Source organism: Opisthocomus hoazin, chromosome 7 (assembly GCF_030867145.1).
Source record: "Opisthocomus hoazin isolate bOpiHoa1 chromosome 7, bOpiHoa1.hap1, whole genome shotgun sequence".
Lineage (NCBI taxonomy): Eukaryota > Metazoa > Chordata > Aves > Opisthocomiformes > Opisthocomidae > Opisthocomus > Opisthocomus hoazin.
The window spans coordinates 27589701-27603853 of NC_134420.1; the positions used below are offsets into that span (position 1 = coordinate 27589701).

At 41.9% G+C, this 14153-nt stretch overlaps 1 protein-coding gene across 1 annotated transcript in view; it reads left to right on the forward strand.

Annotated features, from left to right (window-relative positions):
* Positions 1 to 14153, forward strand: part of HSD17B12 (hydroxysteroid 17-beta dehydrogenase 12) — a 97318-nt gene that overhangs the window by 44586 nt on the left and 38579 nt on the right. Inside the window, exon 3 of the mRNA XM_075427451.1 lies at positions 738 to 813. Within this exon, the coding sequence (XP_075283566.1) occupies positions 738 to 813 (76 nt within the window). The remainder of the gene's footprint in view (positions 1 to 737; positions 814 to 14153) is intronic.

Here is a 14153-nt window from a genome sequence, read left to right on the forward strand (position 1 = left end):
TTTCATCTGCAGGTGTTATGTCTGACAGGCAGTGTCACTATGAACTGTGGATGTATTGTTTTTACTTTTCATTGGAACAGGGACTTACAGTAGTCACAAACTTTGGTTTCATTGCAGAATATTTCAGATATGTAGCTGTCTTTTTGCAGACACTTTTAAATTGAGTTGTTAAATCGTGTTACAAACCTGCAGCGGTGGGTCTGATTTGATGACCAGGATATGCTCGGGCCACAGCTGAAGTTACACAGCTTCCCTAAAAGAACTGCATGAGAAAATTAACCTATGATTACTACAAAGTATGAGTGGAGCCTGACTGAAGGAAGCAAGTATGGAGTACTGGGGTCATCTTGCAACATGGTTGTTCAAGTGACTGCTGATATCTTTACTTGGCATATTGAACTTAATTATGGGTAATAACTTTTTTGCTCTGACTTGCGAGGGTGTTGTGAAAGTTCTGTAAAATACCTGCTGTTGATTTTTCTATTTTATAAATGTGCCTATACACCTGTATTGGACAGCTGAGAAGAGAATAAGTTTGCTGTGAAGGGACTCAAGAAGAAGCATGGAAGTATTTGTCCTGGTTTACCCCTTCATGTCACTATTTAAAATTGTAATTTTTTCAGACTTGCTGGTCATATATTGTTGTGATCAACAAATCATGCGATTCATTTCATTAGAATACTAACTTGAAAGCAGTGTATGATTGTTCTTATGTCTCCTGTTTTGTTTTGTTGCAGTTAGCAAGACGTGGAATGAAAGTGGCTCTAATCAGTAGGTCAAAAGAGAAACTGGACCAGGTTGCTAATGAAATAAGTGAGTTGAAAACTTCTTCCTAAACTTCACAGGCATGCTTATAAATGCATTTGCACATTAAATTCATACATGCTAATATATACTGCTTTAATTTTGAAAAAGGTTAGCTCTTGTGCACAGTGTAAATGTTGCAGACAGAAGTGGTAAAAGCCTTGCAGGTTAGTTTTGCACACGTTCGGATTTGACTTCTGGGAACAGTAGAGCTTAATTCCAGAATAAGCACTTATAAAACTGTTCGTCTTCCATAAGAACAGTTTACCAGGTTAAAACCAAAATACCACATATCCCCATAGTAGCTGTCTAAAATCATAATAAGGAGAAAAACATGTAGCCATTACTTCATCTGAACATTCCCTCAGCTTGAAGCAAGTTTGATTTCATGGGCTTCCTCAGCCAGAAGGGTGGTTTCTTTGTAACTCAGAGTTGTTAAAAACATGTTCTTTATGCTACTCATTGTATTACCAAGTACACAAATTTAGTGTGCGTAGTTTCCCCTTCCTCCTCCTTTTTTTTTTTTTTGTTTTGTTTGGATAAACTATTCAAAGATCAGTTTAGAGCTGTAAGCTTTTTTGGGGTGACAAGTGTGTGTAGTCATAGGAATATAGGAAATGAGTTACTGTGTTTAAAAACCTGTATGAGGGATTGTTTCTTCAGTAAGTGTTTAGTAAATGGCTGTAATGCAAAAATAAGGGAGCAACTTAAGTGTTCAGTCACGAAAGTAAAATGGGTGTTTGTATGGGGTCAGTTAGGAGAAAGCTTCCTCAAGTCTCACGCTGACAAATGATTTTTCCAATCAGAATAAAGTATAACCACAATACACAAGAATTCCTCTTGTAATCTATATCTCTTTTTTATTAAGCCAGATTTCATGCAAGGTTATTAGTTTGTGCAGAGTTATGTCAAGATAAAGTGAGAAGTGTAGCCTTGTGTGTAGAGGTTTTTGATAAGCAGGAGTGGGAGTTGTGTACTGTAAAGCAGGTTTCTCAGCATAATGATGTTGGGTGAAGAAACCTTTGAGATTATGCTTCTGTCTCACTCTCCCTTGTCTTGCTTAGAATTTCCTAAAATGATTTGTGTACTTAATGCAGATAATTGTAAGAGCTGCTCTCTTTCAGAGGTCATACATGTATTATTTTGGCTGGAGTTTGTTAAAGCTTTTAGTAAGTTGGTTAGTGGAAGCTTTTAGTAAGTTGGTTAGTGGCACCGCTTTACTGTAAAGCATAATCTGTAAGTCAGGCCTCCACAAATGGCCCTGTACTAAGTTGTAAGAGGCTGCTTTGTGTATGTAAGGACGACTAAAAGACTCAAGGACTTCAACTTGCTTAATGGTAACTGTTTTATTAGCTTACTGAAAGACAGAGGCCATACAATTCTGTTGATGTAAATGCTGCTGTCTCTGATTTTTAGCGTCCAACGTAAGATGGCATATGAAATTGTTTTCTAGACAGAGGAGACTTCCTTTCGATGTGTGTGTTTAGGTGGTAGAGAGCATTCCTTCTTCAATCAAAGATGACATCAAGTCCTATCTTCTGCTTTGGAAGTAATTGTCATTGTTCCTTAGTAACCTGCACGTGAGGATGTCGCTGAGGTGTCTGGACGCACCTGCGCTGCACCAGTCAGTACAGTCACGGTGTAAATTGAGCAGCGTAGGTGTCACTGCTCGGGTGACCTGCGTGAGCACAGCAGCTTACTGCAAAGACACGCAGGAGCTGCAGCAAGGTGGTCTGTTTGGTGGTTCACTGCAGCAGCTGGGTGCTTGTTTGCATACGTGGGCGTATGCAGTCACGTTTCTTACTATGCTCTGTGAAGTTGTTGTGCTAAGTAAAAGTGTAACCAATAGAAGCATCTACAAATATCTGGTTCTGGAATCAAACACTTAAGCATGAAGTGACAAGCTTCCTGAAAGTGGTCATAGCTCTTTCTGTACCAGTTTGGAAATCTCTTCCTCCTTAGGAATTAAGTATGGTGCTGACAAGACAGATAAATCTACTGCTTTGAGCTTTCAGCGCTTACATGATACCTGCTGGGGGATTTTTGCCGATTAAAAAAGTAGGTACACGTACCTAAGTAGAGCAGCCTGTAATACACAATTACTGTTAGGCCTCACCCAAACATTTTTCTGCTTTCTTTCCTAAACCGTTCTGAAATGAGATGACTCACGTTGGGTTTTCAGAACATTTCTTTTGACAACGCTGAGCTACTGAAATGCATACCTCGTTCACTGTGGCATATGCTGAAGGATTAGGACAGTCTGCATAATCAGGCAAGCCTGAGTCGCACTTGCAGATCCTGCTAGGTTTTAGCTGGGCAGAATTTTCTTGTATTCAGGCTCACGTGGTCTCTGCAGTCTGTTCAGACGTTGCCATGTATAAGGTGGGTGACTCTTTAGAGCTAAAGCTCTGACTGCTTGGGTGTTTCCCTTGCAGGCTCCTAAGGCAGCTTTAAATTTCTCTATGGTGGCCCTGAAATTGTCTTTCAAATTGACGCGAGCTTGCTTCTCCTGAGTAATGACCCTTAATGACTTTAAGGAAGAACGGCTGTTTAACTAATTTCAGTTCTTTGAATTGTGTGGGTTGTGCGTGTTTTCTGTTCCTTCCATGTTTTCACTGATCAGTCCTGCTCATCCTAGCGAACGGATGGGTGCCCTCTGCCACAAATCACGAGAGGGCTGTTGAGGGTCAGGTATGTTCATTCTGTTCAGAAGAGTATTTGCTTGTGCCCTTAGGAAATATTAGGAGTGATGTCTGTGTACAAAATGCAAGTTGCATAACCACCATCATAAGGGAAGTACTGCTATGTCTTTCTGAATGCTAAACGCCAGCTGGCCCGGATCTGATGTTTTTGTGGGTGTATGCACGTTAACCTGGCTGTACTGATGTTACAGGAAGGCCAGATGTTCTGAACTTGTGGCTCTGAGCAGTGAAAATTAGTGGATTAATTACAAGTAGTTAAAGACTTAAAAGACTTTCCAGTGTATCTTCAAGCATGTTGTAAAGCTGAATTTTTTGCAGAATACTTAGGTGGTGTAGGATTTGCCATGAAATGGAAATTCTGCTTTGTGTTCACTAAGAAATGGAGCATAGGCCACAGACTGAAGAAGAAAAAATTTTGAATTTCCTCTTCAGTCATCATGGACCACCTTTGCATGGAACAATGTAGGTTTTATGGAAACGTATTTGATCTTTCAATCAAGTTTTTGTACACAAACACTGACTACTAGGGTTGCTATACAAAATTCTCGGTCTAGTTTAGTTCACGCTAATGTCACTGTTCCAGCATCTTTTTAAAGTGTCTGTTGTGTTACATTGTTAAACATCTCCAAAAGTTTGTGGAGGATCAGAAAGAAAAATTCTCTGTGAACGGAGACAATTATTCGAGTGCCATGTAGTGAGGCTGTTCCCTGATTTGCTGTACTTAATAACGACTGTGGTCCAAGACATCTCAGGTGCTCTGTGCCAGCAGTTGGTTCAAGAGCCATGGATCTGCGAGCAGAAAAGCTTCAGTTATTGCACTGCTGCCCATAGGTATGTTCTGAGCAGACTTGAGAAGAACTTTGCCGTAGAAACTCATTTCCTAGGGGCTGCAATATGAAGAATGTAGTGAAAACCAGTTGACCAGGGAAAACACTTTAAAGAGAGCTTGCCTGTAGGGAGGCTGTCAAAAGAATTTGGTATAGGTGTACGTCATTAGCTGGTGGCTTCATAGGATGCATGGTGGAGTTGTGCATGAGCTGTGGGAGGCAAGAAAAAGCAGTTGTAGCTAAGTAGTGTTTCTACTTGCAAGTGTAAGTACCTACTTACTTGTAGGTAAGTGCATATGAATGTAACACGGGAGATTTTGAATTTGTTGTCAGTTACTATACAATCAAAAGCTGTTTTTAAATTAAATTCCCATTTTCTGATTTAAAATTGGTGGCTGTTAGTATTGCATACACCCAAGTGATAACACTAGCTCCAAAGAAATTGTTTGGACTGGAAAAAAATAAAATTTTTTCCAATGTATTCTCACAAATGATCGTTTAACCGGAATACATTCTTTTAAACCTTTAATACTGTTGAAGAGCTAGTGTCCAAAGCTTTAATTTGATTCTGCAACATTTGATTCTGCTATACTTTAAGAAAGTATAGGTTTCTGCAGTTAAGATCTATGTAGCTGACTACTTCTGATAAGTTTCCTGAGCTCGGTGTGTGGTGTTCCTGAAGTTGCTTGGTCATGGTAGTTTCATCCTGAGCTACTGTCTAACCCTAAGCTTTCAGGTGCATTCTAAACTGATAGCTGTCATGTGTAGACTTGGGATCTATCATGTTCTCACTTCTCTGGCGTGATTTGTGAACACAAGAAAGGAATGGGATGTGATGCCAAACCCAGAAATGTTCCTTCACCATTTCCTAGGCAGGTGGGTTTTACAGCTTTCTTCTGCTTTCTTGGTAAGAAGATAGCGGGCGGCATTCCGCAGCAGACCTGATGCTGACCACTGTGCTTGTGCCTCAGCTGTTACCGTGACCTCCTGCTACAAATGGCCAGTTCCCTTCCCCACCCCATGGCAAATCCATCCCCTGCAGATACTCAGCTGCACCTACCTGGGAGCCCTTTGCCCCTGAATCTCTGCCCTGTCACTTGCGTTTCCTCCCTCCCGTGCCCCGGTGAATACTCCGCACATCTGAGTTGGCAGGTGGGAATATTTGCATTTCATAGAGGAGGTTGGAATGCAGACAAACTCGATGAGGAAGGGGACATCATCGTCTTACTTTTCTTGCACAGATATGACAAGGTTCGCTTTCCTGAGCTTAACTTGGAGACTAACTGAATCTGGCAGTTATTTTGACCTTTTGTGATCTCTTTCAAGGTAAATTAATGTGTTTCCATCATCTGAGCCAGGTTCAGCTTGACACACTTGAAATCCCCCTGTATTTCTTGGACTTGACAAAATGGCTTCAAGTATTTTGGACTTGTTTTGATGCACCGAAGTCATCTTTCACATAAAGTTGTAGCATAAGGTTCTTTGGTTCAAAGTGAGCTCTTCATTTTCATCTCTGAAGAAAGTTTCCCTTGGATGAAGTGAAGAAAGTTCTGTCAGCCATTTACTAAAGGAGCAGTTGTCAGACACTGTAGGGAGCTGACAGATGATTCAAGCTGAATTAGTTTTTATTAATTTTTCAATAAATAGAATAGATGAACCCCGAATACAGTCAACAGAGCATGTAAGAGCCATAGAACAATTGGGAAGGGTGCTTATTTTTAAATGTGGGTGGTTTGTTTTCTCTTTTAAGAAGCATCCTGCTTCTGTGGTTTGGGTCCCTTCCCCCCCCCCCCCATCTTTTTCATCATCTCTTGCATTTTCTCAGTGAAATTTTGCCTGGATTAGTTTGAAGAAACTGAGCAGAATGCTTAGAGAGAAACGCTTGACAGGTGTCCTACAAAGCTACAGGATGCAGTCCTAGGACTACTTCACCCTTTAGGAGAATTTTGAGGCTGCGATGAGGTATGAGGAGCCACCAGTAAAACATCACTAGTCGCCTGCAGAACAGCCTTGCAAAATGACTTTGCATATCAGCTGTCAGCATATGGAGTAACAGACCATGTTGTCATAGTTGCTTTTAAGGATGAAAACCAGTTTAAGAAAGTTTAGCAGTCGAGTCATGGATTACGCATAGCAGTAAGTGATCTGGCAAGTTCTAGCAGAGAGTGCTTTCTCACGCCTGGCAAGACTGAATTAGCCTCTTCCAGAAAGAAGTATTGGAAGCATGCTTGCTTGCTGTGAACCTCACTGCCAGAGTGCTTCTGTGCAGTATTTGTTGTGTTGATAGTTTGTAAACCCATAAAGTCCAGGAGAAGAAATGTGTAAAGTTATATAAATGTGAACTAGGTGCTTTGGGTTTTGTTTTCTGAATGTAAACTACAGCAGAAGTAGCCTCTTCCACACCTCAGATACTCTGTATATATTGTGTCTATAGTTTCAGGACTAACTCTGGGATCTAATTGTGTCTGGAGTCTTGATGTTCTACACGCTAGGTGGCTGGATCAATGAGGCAGATGACTGACTTGGTACCTTTGAAACCTGGGCCGAAGAACCACAAATTTGTCATCCCTGCAAACATCCAGGGTCGCTGCCGCAGCTGGATGGGGGAGTAGGTTACATTTTCTTTAATACAAAGAAACTCACTGCCTGTCTCTGCTAACAACCTATTCGTAGTGTAAGCTTTTGTAGATGCCCAAAACAAGAGCCCTTGCGCTAGTCTCCGGACCATTAAACACCTTCTGTTAGCACAAAAGCTGCAATATATTGCTCATCACTTTCAGTGTAAAATAAACTGAATATTACATTAAAGATGGTATTGGATTGCTGTCACCAAGTGAAAGTCTCTTTTGCAGATCTGGTTTAAGGCAATTGGTGGGTGCTCTATTGCTGAGGCTAAAGATCAGGGCTTTTAAGAGGCTCTACAGGGAACGGTCTCTCTCTGGCCCAGGGAAAAGACTGGGTGATGCAAACAGTGCTGTCCTCCTCCTACAATGTGTATTTTAGTCTCTTGTCACTTTTAGCAGGTTGAGTTCCATTGCACCAAGCCCTTCTTATCTCTCAAAGCGGTAAAAATCCCCGATAGACTTCTCTGCTGAGGAAATGGTGATAATTGCTTTTATGTTTTTTTTCAGGAATTTGTTGCGAGGAAAATAATTATTGCTAGTTGGTGGCTCCTTGTAGAGAAAGGGAACTCAGTTTGTCTGTTTTTCACAACAAATTCTGTAGGGAAAAAAAAATGAATAAGAAAAATAAACAATTTTTTAAATGGTGTAACTGAGGGATACAAGTGTGCTTACTGTTTAACTCCTTAATCGTGTGCAACACTTACAGTGCTGAACTGGGTACTGTACTGCTTTGTGCCTTAGATGTGGACTAATTAACAAAGTATTTTCCCTTGCAAGTAACACTTTGGAGAACCCTGAAAACTGTGCCTGTAGGTGTCTCTTTTGACTACACTTAACACTTTTCTGTGGATCCTGAATGCAGATGAAACTATCAGGGACGTAAAAAAAAAAAGTGCCGAATTAGCCTAAAAGCTTGTTTCACTTTTAGAATTTGATTTAATTCTGGTGGAGTGACTTACTTAAATGTCTTGGAATTGACTTGAGACTAAAGGCACGATTTTTGTTGTTAATCCATACTATGATACATTTCAGTCTCTATAAGTGACTCTTATATTCTTCTTACTAAATTCTCCTGATCATTCTGGAATTCACCCCGTTGAACTTAAATCAGAAAAAAAGTGTTGGTGTTTTTTGTTTTGGTGGGATTTTTTTAATCATTACTGTTCTAATAATTAGAGGGCTGGAGAATTTAGACTTTTGTTTTCAAAAAGTGATGAAACATTCGTATTTATGTGTATATACATATCATGTGTACACATTGCACAGTCAGGCAATAATAATGACATTAAGGAAAACTAAATGTTACAGGAAGTATTGGAAATAGTCCATATGCCCATCATAAAATGAGTTATTAAACTAAAAATAGCTTTCTTCACGCTGTTTGAAAACCAGTACCACCAATGAATATCAAAAAAAGCCTTGGGGGTGTTGAAAATAGCACCAGGGAAAGAGGAGAGAAGGAGCAGGAGTCGGAGATGCTGCCTGTCATGCAGTACTAACCTTCCCACACCCCGTGTTTTGCCTTTCTCTGAAACAGCTTGGGATTGCGTCCTAACAAACTGCTTCTGCATTTTGAGGTAGCAATGAGGAGAACCGCACCAGGGCAGAACGATGCTGTTCGTGGCAGGCAGGACTCCTGACCTGCCTGAGGACGGCCGCTCACACTGTCTGGTGTCTGTCGGTGTCCCTGCTGCCGGAGCGAGGGGCTGTGCGCGGTGAGCGTCGAAGCTGCGCTTGCCTCACTGCCTGAAATAACATCGACGTTTGGAAACGTTGCGGTGACTTGGCCGTGCGGCCCCCCCGGCTCTCAGCCGCTGCAGCTGGTTTCACAGGCCGCTTGGTTTTGTGGTGTCGGTTAGCTTTGTAATTAGGATGAGCTTGATTGAGGGAAGCTTACAATGTTGAGCATAATATTTGGGTGAGTGGGCTTATTGATTAATCCTGGGTGGTGTTAAGAATGCTTTTCTGATTTGGTAAGTGTATCTTAGAAGCTGTAATACATTTTGACATAATGGGAGTCAGAGAGGAGCAAATGGAGGCAAGTATTAATAAAGTGTGTTTTCTTCCTATGTTTTGTAGTAACAGTACTGCTTATACACATTAAAATCCTCAGTGTCCCCTGTGGCTCAAGGGTTTGTGGATGTTGGCTTAGAGATCTGTCTTCTGCTGTGTCGTCTCTGAAAGCCGAGAAGTGAGGAGTTGACCCTGTATGTGTGTGTATATTGAAACTTTAAGCTGTTTAACAGAATTGTGACATTTTAAATAAGGTCTGGCATTTTTTACCCATTCTATACTTCTATGTGATTAGTTTTTTAAAATACTCTGTTTTTAAGGAAGCTGTACCTATGAAAACACATGTGCAGCTAGTGCAGTGTGTAAGGAATTCCCTGGCAGTGTTGCATGTGCAGTTGAATGAATGGAATCTGAGCCTGTTCGTTGGCACTTCACCAAATGTGCATACGCACGTGCTTGTAAAAATGTGTTGAAATATAGCAAGTTCTGTTAAATTGTAGGTAGGCATATCATTATGCTATGCAGAAAGTGATACAGTATAGCATTCCTGTCTGGAGACTTCTTTTGCAAACCAGGTGCAAACAGAGCTTGTTTTTAGCTACAATTTACCTCATCTTTTTGTTATTCCTTAGATTACCAGTACTCTGCTTCAGTTCTATAGAAATGTCTGTAATTTACATGTCATAATAAAAATCTTACCATATCTGTTGCTGCACATCTGTTCTCCTTTGGAACATTCATGTTCTGCGTGAGGTCTCTGCTGTGCAGCATCCCTCTGGATGAGGGGTCAACACTGACCCTCCCTTATCTGTTGTGCTGCTCTCCAGGCCCTGGCCTCTCTTGTTTCTTGTTGCGCAGAAATGAGAAGCGGGATCTGTCGTTTGGGGCAAGGACCGATACAGCAACACAAATGGGAACTCTCATCCCCACAGAAAGGGTAGCCTTTCGGGTATTCGGTTTGTCTACGGACTTGGTAATCAAAACATAAATAAAATGCATGTGGCAAGAGTCCAGAGGTTTTGCACTAGATCGTCTTTTCTACTTCTGTTACCTGTGCTACTGGGTTCTGATTCCTAAAGAGTATTGCAGGTTCTTCAGGGTTTCTGTTCTTTTTCCTAATAAATATCCGTATGCTCCTCTGGTAATTCTGTATTTCACCGTGACTGATTTTGGGGAGGTGTGTGTTTGTATCTCATTTCAGGTGTCTTTCTCAATACGTTGGACTTCATTAGGTAACTTAGAATTGTAATTGACAGCTGGTCTATATTCTGCTGAAAGGCAAAGCTCATTCCTTGCATTCTTAGGTCCCTACAAAATGATCAGAAAAAGCTAGCTCTTGTTATAGCCAGCTGACTTTAATGTGCTTCTGTATGGTGAATGTTATCAGTGCATAATAACAATCCGCTGTCACCAGTCTGAAAGTATTTGGTCCTTCTGGAAAACAGATTCCAGCCATACATGACACTTGGTGTGCTACTTCTGTGAACTCTGGAAGTCCCGAACTGGATACATTCCCAAAATGGATGGCTCTCCCTTAAAAGAAACCCAAGACTTCTTAGAGCTATCTGTAGCCACTCCATAGCCTTAAATTCTTCTTCATCTCTGCCCTGTATAGATACAGTACTAAAAAGCAGGAGGTTTTCGTGTTTTGCTTTCATCTCTTGGCTTCTTACCCTTTATTGAAAGGTTACAAACTCTTTCTGGAGACTGAGTACTGGATTAGGGTGAGTTTTGTCACTGGGACCGTACTGGAAAGGTGAGCTCTTCATTTGTGGCTGTAGTTGAATCTCCTTTCTTAAACAAATTTTTGCCCTCCTATATTTTTTTTACAGCTTCACTTGCATCTCTGGCCGACCTGACGCTAAAGACCAAGTCAGACTTACGTTTTTGCAAGCAGTTGCTTTATACCACATCGCTATGATGGCAATATTTATGTGAAGCTTTGAATGTAAAGTGATGAGGTGCTTCCGTTCTAGCAAGAGGTTTTTAATGCACTTTCCCTGATCTTGAAATAACTGTTCCCGGTACCTGCTCACAATGTGGGCCTCGTATCCTGAACCTCTCTGTTGCAAAGTTGACTGGATTTCTTTCAACATACTCGGTGCAAATTCAAGCTGCTGTAGCCAACTGCTTTGAAGCAGGTGGTGCAAGTACTAATACTATTTTATTAGGGATGATCTTCTATTTTTCCTCTTTCCCAGCAAGACTTTGTACCGCAGACCCCTGTAACACTGACATTGCTTCTGTCAGGTAAACTGAGCTGCATCTCCTGACCACCAGGCTAGGGGCTGTTTGTTTCTGCATCTGAATATATACAAGGTTACACCTCTGCAGGAACCTTCTTTCAAGCCCCTTCTTGCAAGTTTATCTGTGTCTGAAAACTTAACTTCCTCAGCATTTCTGTAGCCTGTCAACCAAGATTTCAGTTTGGGAGGCCTGCTGCTTTAGATTGCTTGCAAGCTTACAACAACAATGACAAAAAAAAAAAAAAAAAAAAAATTGGGCGATGCTTACCTCCTATCCACTTCACAATTCTTCATTAGTCTTTATTGAGGATGTAGCTCACTGTAGTTTCTAACTTTCCACTTTTTTTTTTTAATTCTAGTGTGATCCTCATTTTCTGGTAATGCAGTGCTATTTTGCACCTGAATCTTTAGTAGCAGAGGTATGCCCCACTTTGCCTGATGGTTCAGATTAGTGTTTTCCTAAAGTAGCAAGGTACTGGATACATTTCCTGTAAGTCGGACATCTCTGGCCTTTGGAGTTAATTCAGCTTTTGCTTCACCTAGTGAGGCTGTAACTGTTTTAACTGAGAACTCAGGTGAACATTGTGTCTCTTCAGCTGTTGCTTGGGATGGTGCTGGTGTGCTTTCTGCCACTGGGTTGTCCTTTCTCTACCTTGCTATCTTCAGTTCTCTGCTGCCTCCTTGCTGAAATGCATGGCTTCCAGCCACACCAGTCTGTCCTCCTCCGGTGTTACTGCCCTCACCTCCTCCCCAGTGCTGCAACATCTTTCACTTACGATCTTGCTGGCTACAAGCTAACTTCGTTTGGCATCTGGAGGTACTGTTTCCACCATAAGGTAGAACTGGGGGTCTCCTGTGGACCTCCTAGCCTTAATCTGCTCTTAAGCAGCCTTCATTCTTGCATTTATAAGTAAACAGTAATGTCACATCTCTGTAAGAATAGGTTTTCTTCTCCTGTGAACTATTGATGACTTTAAATCATAGAATCATAGAATGGTTTGGGTTGCAAGGGACCTTGAAGATCATCTAATTCCAACTCCCCTGCAGGGACATGTTCCACTATAGACCAGGTTGCTCAGAGCTCCATCCAGCCAGGCCTTGAACACTGCCAGGAAGGGGGCATCCACAGCTTCTCTGGGCAACCTGTGCCAGTGCCTCACCACCCTTATGGTGAAGAATTTCTTCCTAATATCTAATCTAAATCTGCCCTCTTTTAGTTCAGAGCCGTTCCCCCTTGTCCTATCACTACACACCCGTGTGAAAAGTCCCTCTCTGTCCTTCCTGTAGGCCCCTTCAGGTACTGGAAGGCTGCTCTAAGGTCACCCTGGAGCCTTCTCTTCTCCAGGCTGAACAGCCCCAACTCCCTCAGCCTCTCCTTGTAGGAGAGGTGCTCCAGCACTTTGATGATCTTCGTGGCCCTCCTCTGGACCCTCTCCAACACATCCATGTCCTTCTTCTGTTGGGGGCTCCAGAGCTGGACGCAGTACTCCAGGTGGGGTCTCACGAGAGTGGAGTAAAGGGGCAGAATCACCTCCCTCGGCTTGCTGGCCACACTTCTCTTGATGCAGCCCGGGGTGACTGGGCAAACAGCTGTAAGAAGAATTGGCTGAAGGCCATCAGGGTAGACATACCCAGCTCAGGAAGCTTCTGAGCAGCTAACTGTTGGAGCTTGGGATAGTAAATTGCAGAAATGTTACTATGTATTTTTCTTCTTGTTTACACCATTTTCTTCTTTATCTGCTACAGAATACCAAATACTTGCATAGATGGACCTTTAGGCAGACGTGGAATGACTGCCTAAATGTCGCAGTGGTTATTTTGAATAGTGGCATCTTAACCAAGTTTGAGATGCTGTTTGGAGTCCTCTTCTGGGGATACTAAGGGTAGAGTTTTCTTCCAGGGATTATCCATAAAAGCATTTATATTTCTGATGGTGTGTATGTGAAGAACATGGTCAAATAGCCTATTTGTTTCCAGACTGTCTCATTCTGTTTTGTGTAGGAGTGCGTAGAATGGGAACATGCCTCAGGAGGTCAGTTCTTCCTTACCACCTGTGCAAAAAGTGGCACTTTTTTCAGTCATTTTATGTTGCACTTCTAATGTGTATTTTTTATACTGCCTTTGTTTGCATGATAATTATTTTTCTGTAGGCATTGGTCTGCGACATGCCTATGCCTCTGCGGTCTGACCGTGTTCTTGGATTGCTGTTTGGATCTTTGAAAGACTCCATCCCATTATCTTCCACAAAAGTTCACTATGCCTGTTTCTCTTGTACAACACTTGTACCATCCTGCTGTATCATCATTATGGCTGTTGGTTTGTTCAGCCTTCCCACAGCTGTGAAGGTGTTTTGCCGAGGCTTTTTCTGTGGGCAACAACTGATTTGTCAAATGGTGGTGTGGTTGCAGAAGATATCTGCTTTTATTAGATTACCAGGATACTATTGTGCATAGTTGGTCTCTTGCTAAATCACCGGAGCCTTGGCTGAGGTCATACTGGCTCTGTAAATTACCTTGGATGTGTGCAAGTTTAGGTTAAAGCTGGTTTGTAGGGACAACACTGATCTCACCTGAGATTTTTAGTGAGATGATTAAAACACTGGTGTGTCGGAGTTGAGAAATGTGAAGGAGGCCTGCTCAAACTTCCTTTCCCATCCTTGAGACCTTATGGGTTGGTGATGACTGACTGCTGCATAACCGCTGATAGCATGGGGGTGTAATGCTCAGTCCCTACTGCTATTGATCACATGGTGGTGTAATATTCAGTCCCCCCTCTAAGAAGCATTTGGAGTACCAGTTCCAAAGATGAAATGTCAGATTTTCTTCTAAGTATATCATCAGGAATGCTGGACGCACTGGCAGATAACATCAGCTCTTTCAGATCCTCTAGCTGCTGACTGCAAAACCTGGCTTGATACCTTTCTTTCACTCCCTGTGG